The following is a 16,576-nucleotide window of genomic DNA, read 5'->3' as shown; positions in this document are numbered from 1 at the left end:
GACCATAGTGGTGCTGGAACAGGCTCGACCATAGTGGTGCTGGAACAGGCTCGACCATAGTGGTGCTGGAACAGGCTCGACCAAAGTGGTGCTGGAACAGGCTCGACCATAGTGGTGCTGGAACAGGCTCGACCATAGTGGTGCTGGAACAGGCTCGACCATAGTGGTGCTGGAACAGGCTCGACCATAGTGGTGCTGGAACAGGCTCGACCATAGTGGTGCTGGAACAGGCTCGACCATAGTGGTGCTGGAACAGGCTCGACCATAGTGGTGCTGGAACAGGCTCGACCATAGTGGTGCTGGAACAGGCTCGACCATAGTGGTGCTGGAACAGGCTCGACCATAGTGGTGCTGGAACAGGCTAGACCATAGTGGTGCTGGAACAGGCTCGACCATAGTGGTGCTGGAACAGGCTCGACCATAGTGGTGCTGGAACAGGCTCGACCATAGTGGTGCTGGAACAGGCTCGACCATAGTGGTGCTGGAACAGGCTCGACCATAGTGATGCTGGAACAGGCTCGACCATAGTGGTGCTGGATCAGGCTCGACCATAGTGGTGCTGGAACAGGCTCGACCATCGTGGTGCTGGAACAGGCTCGACCATAGTGGTGCTGGAACAGGCTCGACCATAGTGGTGCTGGAACAGGCTCGACCATAGTGATGCTGGAACAGGCTCGACCATAGTGGTGCTGGAACAGGCTCGACCATAGTGATGCTGGAACAGGCTCGACCATAGTGGTGCTGGAACAGGCTCGACCATAGTGGTGCTGGAACAGGCTCGACCATAGTGGTGCTGGAACAGGCTCGACCATAGTGGTGCTGGAACAGGCTCGACCATAGTGGTGCTGGAACAGGCTCGACCATAGTGGTGCTGGAACAGGCTCGACCATAGTGGTGCTGGAACAGGCTCGACCATAGTGGTGCTGGAACAGGCTCGACCATAGTGGTGCTGGAACAGGCTCGACCATAGTGGTGCTGGAACAGGCTCGACCATAGTGGTGCTGGAACAGGCTCGACCATAGTGGTGCTGGAACAGGCTAGACCATAGTGGTGCTGGAACAGGCTCGACCATAGTGGTGCTGGAACAGGCTCGACCATAGTGGTGCTGGAACAGGCTAGACCATAGTGGTGCTGGAACAGGCTAGACCATAGTGGTGCTGGAACAGGCTAGACCATAGTGGTGCTGGAACAGGCTAGACCATAGTGGTGCTGGAACAGGCTCGACCATAGTGGTGCTGGAACAGGCTCGACCATAGTGGTGCTGGAACAGGCTCGACCATAGTGGTGCTGGAACAGGCTCGACCATAGTGGTGCTGGAACAGGCTCGACCATAGTGGTGCTGGAACAGGCTCGACCATAGTGGTGCTGGAACAGGCTCGACCATAGTGGTGCTGGAACAGGCTAGACCATAGTGGTGCTGGAACAGGCTCGACCATAGTGGTGCTGGAACAGGCTCGACCATAGTGGTGCTGGAACAGGCTAGACCATAGTGGTGCTGGAACAGGCTAGACCATAGTGGTGCTGGAACAGGCTAGACCATAGTGGTGCTGGAACAGGCTAGACCATAGTGGTGCTGGAACAGGCTCGACCATAGTGAACTAGAACTAAGCACAGGCAAAATCCTAGAGGGAAACCTGGTTCAGTCTGCTTTGCACCAGACACTGGGAGATGAATTTACCTTTCGCCAGGACAATAACCTAAAACACAAGGCCAAATCACAAGGCCAAATCTAACTGGAGTTGCTTACCAAGACAGAGAATGAGTGGCTGAGTTGCACTTTTGACTTAAATCTGCTTGAAAATATATGGCAAGACCTGAAAACGGTTGTCTAGCAATGATCAACAACAAATTTGACAGAGCTTGAAGAATTATATAAAGAATAATGGGCAAATGTTGCACAATCCAGGTGTGGAATAAGTGATAATGCCGGAGAAGCCGGTGTTTGGAGGATATATTGGCACGGGTGTTGTTAGGGCAAACCGTGCCAATATCTCCTCCAAACTCCAGCTCCTAGGGCATTATCACTTTTATACAACAGGTTACCAACATATTCAAATAATGATTTACATATTTTCATTAAAAATGTTATTTTGATGAATGTATTCATACTATTTCATCGTTCCACAGGATATAGTCCCGAAACAAATCTTGGGTTGCTACCCAAGCCGGTGGTTGTTCGTTCTATTGGTTTGGTTGCCAGGGACGCGACCCAGTCCTTCAGTCTTTTTGTTCTGTATTTATGGACACGACCCAGTCGTTCGTTCTAAATGTTCCATTGCCATTCTGGCTGCAACATTCTTTTACCTTGTTTGCTAGCTAGCCAACTATGGCTAACTTACAGTCACGTCAAACAGTGCAAATAATAACAACAGTAGCTGCATTTGTTTAAGCTGTTTTCTAGTGACATGTATTTGGATACATCCATAACAATGAGCTAATGAGGCGAGATTTCGCCTGGCATAGAAAATGTGCTCTCTTGTTAGGTCACTGTTGTGGTGTTCAGAGGAGCTAGCCAACAACACAGCTAACACAATAACTTCAAACTGAAGCTGGAAAGACTGCAAACTAGCTGCACTTCGTTTCGTTTGACCTTTTTTCAATTGACATTTCTTTGTATATATCCATAAAAATGATGCCAGCTGATTCATGATTTCGTTTGGCTGAGAACGCTGCCTGTCTCTCTCTCTCATCCCGACCCCTACACATTCATTAATATGGGACAGTTGGAGATTGAATTTGAATATTGAAACAATGTTGCAAATGTCGGAGAAACAGACAGTAAGGTTTATACAAATCTCCGCTGTTGAAAAGTAAACTAGATGCTTTTTATAGTGGAGATCAAATGCATAACGTCCCTGTGTCACGGCCGTTGCTGGAAGAAGACCAAGGTGCAGCGTGGTCAGCGTACATTTTCCTTTTTATTTCAAAATGTCGCCAACAAATGAAAAACAACCGTGAAGCTTACAGGGCATTAGTGCCACAAACAAAGTTAACTACCCACACCGAAAGGAGGGAAAAAGGGCTACCTAAGTATGGTTCCCAATCAGAGACAACGATAGACAGCTGTCCCTGATTGAGAACCATACCCGGCCAAAACATAGTAATAAAGAAACATAGAAAACAAAACATAGAATGCCCACCCAAATCACACCCTGACCAAACCAAATAGAGACATAAAAAGGCTCTCTAAGGTCAGGGCGTGACACCCTGCCTGGGCTGATGAGACAGTGGATTGCACAGTCAGATGGAACAGAGTAAATAGGCATTTTAACGTAATAGATCTAGCTGGTGGTAATTTGTGGAATAGACACCGGCTGGAATGCGCTTTTAACCAATCAGCATTCAGGATTAGACCCACCCGTTGTATAAAAGCTCTCAGAGACTTACCCAGAAAGACTCACAGCTGTAATTGCTGCCTAATGTGATTCTAACATGTATTGACTCAGGAGGTTGAATACTTACAGTATCTAATCAAGATATATTAGTGTTTTATTTTTAATACACTTTTTACAAATGTTGGAGTTTTCTTCCGCTTTGACATTACGGAGTATTTTGTTTAGATCGTTGACAAAAAAATGACAATTACATCCATTTAATCCCACTTTGTAACACAACAAAATGAGGAACATTTAAGGGGTGTGAATACTTTCTGGAGGCTCTGTATATTTCCATCAACGGTTTTTATTTTCCTCACAGTGTTGCATACAGAGAATCTGAATTGCTTCAAAGTTGTGTTCCTTGCTTCAAAGTTGTGTATATTTACAGTTAGTGTATACTTGTGGAAGATAAAACAGGTGAGTCTACCCATGAGTATGTGCACACACGTGTGAATGTGCATGTGTTCTAATGTGTGTGAGTGTGCGTCTGTATGAAGAGTGGCTGTGATACATCTTCACTAGCAGGAATAACACAGGAGTAAATACAGGCAGAGACCACTGGAAGAAAAGCAAGAGAGAGGGAAGGAGTAGGGAGGGAGGGAAGGAGGGAGGAAGAAAGAGAGAGCGAGAGAGAACTGGAGAGAGTGAGAGAGAGGGCGTGGGGGGTTGTCATCGCTCTCTCATTCCAAGCTCTGCAGCAACAACAGCAGCTCTGAAAGTGGAAGAGGGAGGAGGAGGACGAGAAGAGAGGGAGGGAAAAAAGTTGGTGGATTTAAAAAAGGGACTCTTGGATCAGTGAGCTGCTACCTCTGTCTGCCCCCCCCCCCCGCATGGGCTCCTAATTTGGGATTTGTTTAAAGCGGGAGACAGCGTCTGGGAGACTTTGCCTTGCTTGGGAATAAGGGATTCCTGCTCCCTCAGATTCAACCACAAAATGTCTGATTCCACTGTCAATGCTCACTTGGAAGGAATCCTATCAGACTTTGAAGGTTAGTCTTCTCTTTTGGACTCTTCTTCTCCTATTTTTCTGTCTCTCTGTCTTTTCTTTACTGCTCTTTTAGGGAACATCTTCAGTCCTGCCATGAGGACACATCATATCCAAACTTTGTATTATATATTTTTTTAAATAGAGAGTATTTTTCATTGAGAGTTCTATATGTTGAATGTGGGTATTGAAATGGAACATGAGAGTTCTATATGTTGAATGTGGGTATTGAAATGGAACATTACATTTGGAATGCTGCCTTTTCAACTGCTTCTTCAGGTCAACTATTCTCTCTCTCTTTCTGTAGCTGCTGTGAGCTGCGTGTGTGTCAGCCATGGAGGTCATGTGGGCATATGGTGTGTGAGAGAGTGTTCAGTTCAGAGCACAGTGTGCTATTGATTTAGCAGCTCTTTATAAGGCTCTCTAAAGGAGAGAGAGAGAGAGAGAGAGACAGAGAGAGAGAGAGAGAGAGAGAGAGAGAGAGAGAGAGAGGCAGAGACATGTACACACAGAGAGAGAGATAGAGAAACAGAGAGAGAGAGAGAGAGAGAGAGAGAGAGAAAAACTTGACTTTTTACTGCTCTTTATTGAGACATCCTCACTACGAAAACACAAATCAAATCAAACTATTTATAGACCAAATTTCCTACAGGGGATACACAATAGTACCTCCAGTGAAATCTCCCTCCACCCCTAGCAAGAGAGAAGGTGAGGGAAAGAGAGAGATCCCTTTAAAAGAAACTCAGCAACTGACCACGGCTGTGAGAGTAACACCTGGCTCTCTTCTCCCTCCCCCATCCTTCCACCACCGTCTCTACCTCTCTCTTTCCCTACATCCCTCCCTCCTTTTTAGGGGCTTTCTTCCCCTTTTCATCTCTCTGCCCCTGGCACAGATTCCCTCTGTCATCCCTCTCCTCCTTCTCCTCCTCCTTTTCGTCTCTCAGTGCCTCGTCCATCCTCTGTACGTCTCCAGCCGTGGGCTTTACTGACAGGCTGACACCTCTCCCATGTCTGCATCTGCCTGCGTACTTCACAAGCACATGCCCATTAGGCACGCATCCACACCTGTCCAGAGCTGATCCCTGTCAACACCAGGTATCTAGTGGTATGTGCTATGTGCTCACTGCTCACTCCCTGTAACTGCCTGCTGCAACCAGTGGCATACTGGTTTCAGTTTCTGAAGAAAGACTGAACACAAACAATAGTTGAGATGAAGGAAAGGAGTACAGGAAGAGGAGGAGAAATGATGAGGAAAGTGAAGAAAAGCTGTCAGATGCTGACTGGAATGCTGTCAAAGTGCTTGTATAAGTCTGTGTTAAAAACATTTTTCTTTCGGTTGTTGTCAAAGCTAATGGGCTACTGTCTTTCCTTTCCAGTAGTGTGGGATGCCTCCTGATTTGGGAATGCTGAATACATGACTGTGTCCCAGTGTTTTGTGTCACAACTCAATTATGCAGAACGTGTGTGTGTGTGTGTGTGTGTGTGTGTGTGTGTGTGTGTGTGTGTGTGTGTGTGTGTGTGTGTGTGTGTGTGTGTGTGTGTGTGTGTGTGTGTGTGTGTGTGTGTGTGTGTGTGTGTGTGTGTGTGTGTGTGTGTGTGTGTGTGTGTGTGTGCTTCAGTCTCCGATGTCTGTGACGTGATGAACACAAAGGAGACATAGAAAGAAAGGTGTCTCTGACTGTCACTACTGTATGAGGTTAAATGTGTCACTCTTCCAAACGGTCATCCTAACTCAGGGGTCTCCAACCCTGTTCCTAGAAAGCTATCCTCCTGTAGGTTTTCGCTCCAACCCCAGTTGTAACTAAAATGGTTCAGTTTGTCAACCAGCTAATTATTAGAATCAGATGTGCTAGATTAGGGTTGGAGTGAAAACCTAAAGGATGGTAACTATCTGTGGTAGTAGGAGACTCAGAGGACAGGGCACTGTGGTAGTAGGAGACTCAGGACAGGGTACTATGGTAGTAGGAGACTCAGGACAGGGCACTGTGGTAGTAGGAAACTCAGAGGACAGGGTGCTGTGGAAGTAGGAAACTCAGAGGACAGGGTGCTGTGGTAGTAGGAAACTCAGAGGACAGGGTGTTTTGGTAGTAGGACGCTCAGGGGACAGGGTGTTTTGGTAGTAGGAGACTCAGAGGACAGGGTGCTGTGGAAGTAGGAGGCTCAGAGGACAGGGTGTTGTGGTAGTAGGAGACTCAGAGGACAGGGTGCTGTGGAAGTAGGAGGCTCAGAGGACAGGGTGTTTTGGTAGTAGGAGACTCAGGACAGGGTGCTGTGGTAGTAGGAGACTCAGGACAGGGCACTGTGGTAGTAGGAGACTCAGAGGACAGGGCACTGTGGTAGTAGGAGACTCAGGACAGGGTGCTGTGGTAGTAGGAGACTCAGGGGACAGGGTGCTGTGGTAGTAGGGGACTCAGGGGACAGGGTGCTGTGGTAGTAGGGGACTCAGGACAGGGTACTGTGGTAGTAGGGGACTCAGAGGACAGGGCACTGTGGTAGTAGGAGACTCAGGACAGGGTGCTGTGGTAGTAGGAGACTCAGGACAGGGTACTGTGGTAGTAGGAGACTCAGGACAGGGCACTGTGGTAGTAGGAGACTCAGAGGACAGGGCACTGTGGTAGTAGGAGACTCAGGACAGGGTGCTGTGGTAGTAGGAGACTCAGGGGACAGGGTGCTGTGGTAGTAGGAGACTCAGGACAGGGTGCTGTGGTAGTAGGAGACTCAGAGGACAGGGTGCTGTGGTAGTAGGAGACTCGGGACAGGGTGCTGTGGTAGTAGGAGACTCGGGACAGGGTGCTGTGATAGTAGGAGACTCAGGGGACAGGGTGCTGTGGTAGTAGGAGACTCAGGGGACAGGGTGCTGTGGTAGTAGGAGACTCAGAACAGGGCACTGTGGTAGTAGGAGACTCAGAACAGGGCACTGTGGTAGTAGGAGACTCAGGGGACAGGGTGCTGTGGTAGTAGGAGACTCAGGGGACAGGGTGCTGTGGTAGTAGGAGACTCAGGACAGGGTGCTGTGGTAGTAGGAGACTCAGGACAGGGCACTGTGGTAGTAGGAGACTCAGAGGACAGGGTACTGTGGTAGTAGGAGACTCAGAGGACAGGGTACTGTGGTAGTAGGAGACTCAGAGGACAGGGTGCTCCCACAGCCTGGTGATGACCTCAGACATGACCTCAGCTATGACCTCATCCTGACACAACCCTGGGTCTACTGACCAGGATAAGAATGTCTGCTAAGTGGCAGACATTGTGAATTAGAATACATTCTACTTATTTATTTGATTTGATTTCACCTTTATTTAACCAGGTAGTGTCACGTCCGTTGTTGGAATGAGACCAAGGCGCAGCGTGGTAAGCGTACATCTTTTTTTATTTTGATGACCACCAAAAAAACAACAAAAGATAAACGAACGTTACGTTCTGCAGGCTACACAGTAACAAAAACAAGATCCCACAATCTAAGGTGGGAAAAAGGGCTGCCTAAGTATGATCCCCAATCAGAGACAACGATACACAGCTGCCTCTGATTGGGAACCATACTAGGCCAACCAAGAAATAGAAACATAGATTTGCCCACGCAAGTCACACCCTGACCTAACCAAATAGAGAATAAAAAAGTCTCTCTAAGGTCAGGGCGTGACAGGTAGGCTAGTTGAGAACAAGTTCTCATTTGCAACTGCGACCTGGCCAAGATAAAGCAAAGCAGTTCGACACATACAACAACACAAAGTTACACATGGAATAAACAAACATACAATCAATAATACAGTTGAAAAGTCTATATACAGCATGTGCAAATGAGGTAGGATAAGAGAGGTAAGGCAATAAATAGGCCATGGTGGCGAAGTAATTACAATATAGCAATTAAACACCGGAATGGTAGATGTGCAGAAGATGAATGTGCAAGTAGAGATACTGGGATGCAAAGGAGCAAGATAAATAAATAAATACAGTATGGGGATGAGGTAGATTGGATGGGCTATTTACAGATGAGCTATGTACAGGTGCAGTGATCTGTGAGCTGCTCTGACAGCTGGTGCTTAAAGTTAGTCAGGCAGATATAAGTCTCCAGCTTCAGTAATTTTTGCAATTCGTTCCAGTCATTGGCAGCAGAGAACTGGAAGGAGAGGAGGCCAAAGGAAGAATTGGCTTTGGGGGTGACTGGAAGGAGATAAGGCGAGGCTTTACCTAGCAGAGACTTGTAGATAACCTGTAGCCAGTGGGTTTGGCGACGAGTATGACGCGAGAGCCAGCCAATGTCTGAATATGTGAGTTTGTGCTCTATTGAAGGGGCTCTTAGGTTGATCTTATGTCCTGTAGTACTGCTGCTGAAGATGGCAGCCACCTCAGGAGAACAGCAATGATTTAGGAATAGTCTTCGTAAACAAACCAGAGTTCAACATTAATGTAGGTCCCACTCTGCCTGGCTACCCATTTACATCACTCCAGCCAAACGGACCTTTCTTCTCCACTAGGAGTCTGGATTTGCTTCCTTCCACTACAATCTCTAGAATGCGAACACTTTCTGGACATTCTGACTGGTCCCAGAAACCGAGTGGTTGGACCAGAGCCGGCCTACATGATGACGTTATTAACGTTGATACTCTGACTGGTTAGATTTGTTAGAGATGATCCAATCGGTGATGAATTTGATTTGTACATTTTGAAGTCACACAAATGACCTCTAGGCTGCCAGTTTCAGACTGAATGTATTTCGTGATCGACAGATCAGAGGAATCCATGGAGGGTGAGGGGTCAGGCAAGGTCCCACTGCTCCAGAGCCGTGGAGTGAAGTAGTCCCCCCCTCCCACACACACACACACACACACACACATCCACACCCGCACGCACGCACACACACACACACACACTCTTTCTTTCTGTCTTTTACGTTCTCTCTCTTTCTTACTGTCTTTTACATTCTGAGGGCGTTTAGGCAGTGAGAGGAAATTCCAGAGAGAGAGAGAGAGCATATTTCTGTGGTGGGTGAAATTGTTTGGGTAGACAGAGGAGGAGAGGATATCCACACACAGACTGGCCTCTCTTCTCTTTACAGAGGAGTGGATATACACACAGCCTGGCCTCTCTTCTCTATACAGAGGAGGAGTGGATATCCACACAGCCTGGCCTCTCTTCTCTTTACAGAGGAGGAGTGGATATCCACACAGCCTGGCCTCTCTTCTCTTTACAGAGGAGGAGTGGATATCCACACAGCCTGGCCTCTCTTCTCTTTACAGAGGAGTGGATATCCACACAGCCTGGCCTCTCTTCTCTATACAGAGGAGGAGTGGATATCCACACAGCCTGGCCTCTCTTCTCTTTACAGAGGAGGAGTGGATATCCACACAGCCTGGCCTCTCTTCTCTTTACAGAGCAGGAGTGGATATCCACACACAGCCTGGCCTCTCTTCTCTTTACAGAGGAGGAGTGGATATCCACACAGCCTGGCCTCTCTTCTCTTTACAGAGGAGGAGTGGATATCCACAAACAGCCTGGCCTCTCTTCTCTTTACAGAGGAGGAGTGGATATCCACACAGCCTGGCCTCTCTTCTCTTTACAGAGGAGGAGTGGATATCCACACAGCCTGGCCTCTCTTCTCTTTACAGAGGAGGAGTGGATATCCACACAGCCTGGCCTCTCTTCTCTTTACAGAGGAGTGGATATCCACACAGCCTGGCCTCTCTTCTCTATACAGAGGAGGAGTGGATATCCACACAGCCTGGCCTCTCTTCTCTTTACAGAGGAGGAGTGGATATCCACACAGCCTGGCCTCTCTTCTCTTTACAGAGCAGGAGTGGATATCCACACACAGCCTGGCCTCTCTTCTCTTTACAGAGGAGGAGTGGATATCCACACAGCCTGGCCTCTCTTCTCTTTACAGAGGAGGAGTGGATATCCACAAACAGCCTGGCCTCTCTTCTCTTTACAGAGGAGGAGTGGATATCCACACAGCCTGGACTCTCTTCTCTTTACAGAGGAGGAGTGGATATCCACACAGCCTGGCCTCTCTTCTCTTTACAGAGCAGGAGTGGATATCCACACAGCCTGGCATCTCTTCTCTTTACAGAGGAGTGGATATCCACACACAGACTGGCCTCTCTTCTTTTTACAGAGGAGGAGTGGATATCCACACAGCCTGGCATCTCTTCTCTTTACAGAGGAGTGGATATCCACACACAGCCTGGCCTCTCTTCTCTTTACAGAGGAGGAGTGGATATCCACACACAGCCTGGCCTCTCTTCTCTTTACAGAGGAGGAGTGGATATCCACACACAGCCTGGCCTCTCTTCTCTTTACAGAGGAGGAGAGGATATCCACACAGCCTGGCCTCTCTTCTCTTTACAGAGGAGGAGTGGATATCCACACACAGCCTGGCCTCTCTTCTCTTTACAGAGGAGGAGTGGATATCCACACAGCCTGGCCTCTCTTCTCTTTACAGAGGAGTGGATATCCACACAGCCTGGCCTCTCTTCTCTTTACATAGGAGGAGTGGATATCCACACAGTCTCGCCTCTCTTCTCTTTACAGAGGAGGAGTGGATATCCACACAGCCTGGCCTCTCTTCTCTTTACAGAGGAGTGGATATCCACACAGCCTGGCATCTCTTCTCTTTACAGAGGAGGAGTGGATATCCACACAGCCTGGCCTCTCTTCTCTTTACAGAGGAGTGGATATCCACACAGCCTGGCCTCTCTTCTCTTTACAGAGGAGTGGATATCCACACAGCCTGTCCTCTCTTCTCTTTACAGAGGAGTGGATATCCACACACAGCCTGGCCTCTCTTCTCTTTACAGAGGAGGAGTGGATATCCACACAGCCTGGCATCTCTTCTCTTTACAGAGGAGGAGAGGATCTTCAGTGCCTGCCCTGCTCTCAGCTTTAACCCTCTCCTCACTGCCAATGTAGTAGAAGTTGCCTTTAACCACTGATTTAGGGTCAGATATACTATTTTCTCCATGAGTGGTTCAGGTCAGTATTGGAGGTAAAACAATCTGATCTTAGATCATTCTTTAAGTACTTATTTTGTGTTACACTAATGGTTGATATGAATAACACAAGGGGTTATTTTATGTCATCATATGACAGTCAGTTCTTAGTTATGTTATGCTTTGGGCTATCCCCTCCCCTCAGGAAGTATCTTCCCTCAGTCTGCAGTACAAGCCAATGCTACCATGACAACTAAATGAAGGGTCTACCTCTTTTTATAGGCTCAGTTTCTGACAGGCAGGGCAGCAATTAGACCAGAGGTAGAGATCCAAGGTTGCATCCCATATGGCATCTTCCTATTTGCTATTTAGTGCACTACTTTTGACCGGGGCCCATAGGAAATAGGGTGCCATTTGGGACATTCATCAAGTCTTTCACATACTGTGGAAAACCAGAATTAAGAAAACTGTGATTTAGCTGTGGTTGTTTTTCCTGAATACCCCTCAATTGGTTAGTGCACGTTATATAACCTAAAACATGTCTTCTGAACATACCATATCTAGAGGGGATTATTAGAATGTATGGGAGCTTCAGAATTCAACACATTCTGGGTGGTTTTCAACAGGGAGAAAGGATCAGTGTCTGAGACTGTCTAATCAGACAGCTTTTCAGGACACAAAATTAAGTGGAATGAAATGGTTGTGCTCTATGATGATTCACGTTAATGGGATGACCAATCATGTCCAGTAAAAACGCATTGATAAGGCATTGAAAACGTATTGTTAACGTGATTGATTGCTCAATCTTTTCAACTGCTTCCCAAGGCATTTCATCTGGCATTTTGAATCTGACCTGCACAATGCATTACAAAGCAAGCCCACTCAAATACTGGTTTCCCAACTTAACTATTACATTTTGTGCCAATCTGTCATTGTTCTGCACAGTAGCTTCCCTGACCCCACTCTATTAGTGAACCCCATTGGAGGACAGCACAGGAAGTGTCCCCTGCCAGGAGCTGAAAGGCCAACCAGCCGTCTCCGTCCTTATCTGCCCTATCAGTTCACCTCTCACGACTAACACAGGTGTCCTGCCTCTGCCGCCATGCTGTGTGTGTTGTAGCTGGAGGCTACTGGGACCTACTGCTGGGGTCACTCCCAGGCAGGGAGAACATAGCAGGCCTTTGTATGTTTTCATCTACCGCTCTTTGTTATTCTCCCTGTAGAACATGTGGAGTGTAACTTATACTCTGCACACAGACACACACAAAGGCACCAATGCACGTAGACACACACACACACACACACCACACACACAAACACACACAGAGAGAGAGAGAGAACACACACACACACAGAGAGAGAGAACACAGAACACACACGCCCGCCCAGCCAAGCCAAGGCCCCTTGAGTTATCACCAGCCCTCAACATACGACAAAGCAATGAAAGACTTCCCTTTTCTTTTAGCTAATATGAACTTTTCCTGCTCGAGTTGGAGAGTGTGTTTGACGACTGTAATGGACACCTTTTGGAGAGGGATGTGAAGTAGCCTTGATGAGGTGAGTTTGGCCGGTAACATTTTCCATGAGGGCTATCACAACGCATTAGAAAAGCACTTAAAAGGCATTATATGTGTGTGCATTGAGACGGAATAGGCACAACTAACTCATGCTCATACAATATTTTGGGTTGTACCTCATCTCACGCTGGTTGAGGCTCTCCTTTCCCTCTCTGTTATGTGTATGTGTCTCATAGAAAGAGTTGGACTTATTTCACTGGAAACTGAGAGGAGGAGAGAGAGGAGAGAGAGGAGAGGAGAGGAGAGGAGTGAGAGGAGAGGAGGAGAAAGGAGAGAGAGGAGGAGAAAGGAGAGAGAGGAGGAGAAAGGAGAGAGAGGAGAGGAGAGAGAGAGAGAGAGAGAGAGAGAGAGAGAGAGAGAGAGAGGAGGAGAAAGGAGAGAGAGGAGGAGAAAGGAGAGAGAGGAGGAGAAAGGAGAGAGAGGAGAGGAGAGGAGAGGAGAGGAGAGGAGAGAGAGAGAGAGAGAGAGAGAGAGAGAGAGAGGAGGAGAAAGGAGAGAGAGGAGAAAGGAGAGAGAGAAGGAGAGAGAGGAGAGGAGAGGAGAGGAGAGAGAGAGAGAGAGGAGGAGAAAGGAGAGAGAGGAGGAGAAAGGAGAGAGAGGAGGAGAAAGGAGAGAGAGGAGAGGAGAGGAGAGGAGAGGAGAGAGAGGAGAGGTTAAGGGCCTTATTTTCCTCTCTATTATGTGTAAGTGTCTCATAGAAACAGTTGGACTTATTTCACTGGAACCTGTGTGAATTCTATAGGTATCAGGATCAGTACTGATCTGGGCTGAGAGTTCTCACACGCACCGACCTGTCCACTTTGAGGGTCAAGGGTCACACACCATTGTCTTTTCTGACACTCTCAGCTGTAAAAAGGGCACAATTGGCCAATCACAGATCAGAATCTGCATGTCGTGCAACATCTACTGATCACATCCCCTGAATTTGCCTCAATATTTCTAATAAGCTGTGATGAGCACATTGGTCATGAGGACTTTTAACTGTACTCTTCTGTTCCTTCTGGCTGACAGTCAGCTGATCACGTGGTGGGTGCCTTCATCAAATCAAATCAAATGTTATTTGTCACATGCGCCAAATACCTTACAGTGAAATGCTTACTTACAAGCCCTTAACCAACAACGCTTTAAGAAGTTTTAAGGAAAAAAAGTGTTTAGGAAAAAATAGCTGTTCAGGAGTCTTATGACTTGGGGGTAGAAGCTGTTTAGAAGCCTCTTGACCCTAGACTTGGTGCTCCGGTACCGCTTGCAGAGAGAACAGTCTATGACCAGGGTGGCTGGAGTCTTTGACAATTTTTAGGGCCTTCCTCTGACACCGCCTGGTATAGAGATCCTGGATGGCAGGAAGCTTGGTCCCAGTGAATTTCATGGGCCGTACGCACTACCCTCTGTAGTGTCTTGCGGTCGGAGGCCGAGCTGTTGCCATACCAGGCAGTGATGCAACCAGTCAGGATCCTCTCGATGGTGCAGCTGTATAACCTTTTGAGGATCTGAGGACCCAAGCCAAATCTTTTCAGTCTCCCGAGGGGTAATAGGCTTTGTCGTGCCCTCTTCATGACTGTCTTAGTGTGTTTGGGAAACAAGTAATTATTTTTAAAAAATTGCCCTTTTTCATGATATCCAATTGGTAGTTACAGTCCTATCGCTGCAACTCCCGTACGGACTCAGGAGAGGCGAAGTTCGAGAGCCATGCGTCCTCCAAAACACGACTCTGCCAAGCCACACTGCTTCTTGACACACTGCTTGCTTAACCTGGAAGCCAGCCGCACCAATGTGTCGAAGGAAACATCGTACAGCTGGCAACCGAAGTCAGCGTGCATGCGTCCCGGCCACCACAGCAGTCGCTAGAGCATGATGGGACAAGGTCATCCCAGCTGGCCAAATCCTCCCCTAACCCGGGCGACGCTGGGCCAATTGTGCGCCGCCTCATGGGTCTCCCGGTTGTGGCCGGCTCCGACACAGCCCGGGATCAAACCGAGATCTGTAGTGACGCCTCAAGCACTGCAGTGCCTTAGACCGCTGTGCCACTCGGGAGGCCCTGGAAAACAAGTTTTAAGACAGGCTAAGGGAGGGAGGGAGGGAGGGAGGGAGGGAGGGAGGGAGGGAGGGAGGGTGAGAGAGTGAGAGAGAGAGAGAGAGAGAGAGAGAGAGAGAGAGAGAGATTGACAAACAAACCCAAACATAGGTAAAGTCTTCTCATACCAATTAGGATCTGGCTAAAAATACTTGAATCAGTTATAGAACACATTGCCCTTTATGGTTGTGAGGTCTGGGGTTCACTCACCAACCAATAATTCACAAAATGGGACAAACACCAAATTGAGACTTTGCATGCAGAATTCTGCAAAAATATCCTCAGTGTACAACGTAAAACACCAAATAATGCAAGCAGAGCAGAATTAGGCCGATACCCACTAATTATTAAAAACCAGAAAAGACCACCTAACCACCTAAAGGGAAGCAATTCCAGAACCTTCCATAACAAAGCCATCACCTACAGAGAGATGAACCTGGAGAAGAACCCCCTAAGCAAGCTGGTCCTGGGGCTCGGTTCACAAACACAAACACACCCCACAGAGCCCCAGGACAGCAACATATTAGACTCAACCAAATCATGAAAAAACAAAGTATAATTACTTGACACATTGGAAAGAATTTACAAAAAATAGAGCAAACTGGAATACTATTTGGCCTTGAAAAGAGAGTACAGAGTGGCAGAATACCTGACCACTGTAACTGACCCACACTTAAGGAAAGCTTTGACTATGTACAGACTCAGTGAGTGTAACAGTATAACTTTAGTCCGTCCCCTCGCCCCGACCCGGGCGCGAACCAGGGACCCTCTGCACACATCAACAACAGTCACCCACGAAGCATCGTTACCCATCGCTCCACAAAAGCCGCGGCCCTTGCAGAGCAAGGGGAACCACTACTTCAAGGTCTCAGAGCAAGTGACGTCACTGATTGAAAGGCTATTAGCGCGCACCACCGCTAACTAGCAAGCCATTTCACATCCGTTACATGAGCATAGCCTTGCTTTTGAGAAAGGCCGCCGTAGGCAGACCTGGCTCTCAAGAGAAGACAGGCTATGTGCACACTACCCACAAAATATGGTGGAAACTGAGCTGTACTTCCTAACCTCCTGCCAAATGTATGAACATATTAGAGACACATATTTCCCTCAGATTACACAGACCCACAAAGAATTCGAAAACAAATCCAATTTTGATAAACTCCCATATCTATTGGGTAAAATACCACAGTGTGCCTTCACAGCAGCAAGATTTGTGACCTGATGCCACAAAAAAAGGGCAACCAGTGAAGAACAAACACCATTGTAAATACAACCCATATTTATGTTTATTTATCTTCCCTTTTGTACTTTAACTATTTGCACATAATATTATTTTGGAACTTTTGTGAGTGTAATGTGTACTGTTCATTTGTATTTTTTAATTTCACTTTTGTTTATTATCTATTTCACTTTCTTTGGCAATGTTTGCATATGTTTCCCATGGCAATAAAGCCCTTAATCTCTGGGATATGTGGGACGGTAGCGTCCCACCTAACCAACAGCCAGTGAAATCGCAGGGCGCCAAATTCAAAACAACAGAAATCTCATAATTAAAATTCCTCAAACATACAAGTATTATACACCCTTTTAAAGATAAACTTCTCGTTAATCCAGCAACAGTGTCTGATTTCAAAAAGGATTTA

The 16,576-nt window shown here is 47.3% G+C and overlaps 1 protein-coding gene across 2 annotated transcripts in view; it reads left to right on the top strand.

The window, feature by feature from the left end:
• LOC129833820 (septin-9-like) overlaps positions 1-16,576 on the top strand; it is a 147,084-nt gene that overhangs the window by 48,835 nt on the left and 81,673 nt on the right. Inside the window, exon 1 of one of the 2 annotated variants that reach the window (XM_055898636.1) lies at positions 4,218-4,366. The exons of the other annotated variant lie outside the window; for it this stretch is intronic. Within the exon in view, the coding sequence (XP_055754611.1) occupies positions 4,312-4,366 (55 nt within the window). The 5' untranslated portion in view covers positions 4,218-4,311. Of the gene's footprint in view, positions 1-4,217; positions 4,367-16,576 lie in introns of those variants that run through there. 2 annotated transcript variants of the gene reach the window in all.

The sequence above is a fragment of the Salvelinus fontinalis genome, chromosome 34 (assembly GCF_029448725.1).
Source record: "Salvelinus fontinalis isolate EN_2023a chromosome 34, ASM2944872v1, whole genome shotgun sequence".
In the NCBI taxonomy this organism is placed as follows: Eukaryota; Metazoa; Chordata; class Actinopteri; order Salmoniformes; family Salmonidae; genus Salvelinus; species Salvelinus fontinalis.
The sequence above is the reverse complement of the archived record's forward strand: the minus strand, read 5'-3'. Positions and strand labels throughout refer to the sequence as shown.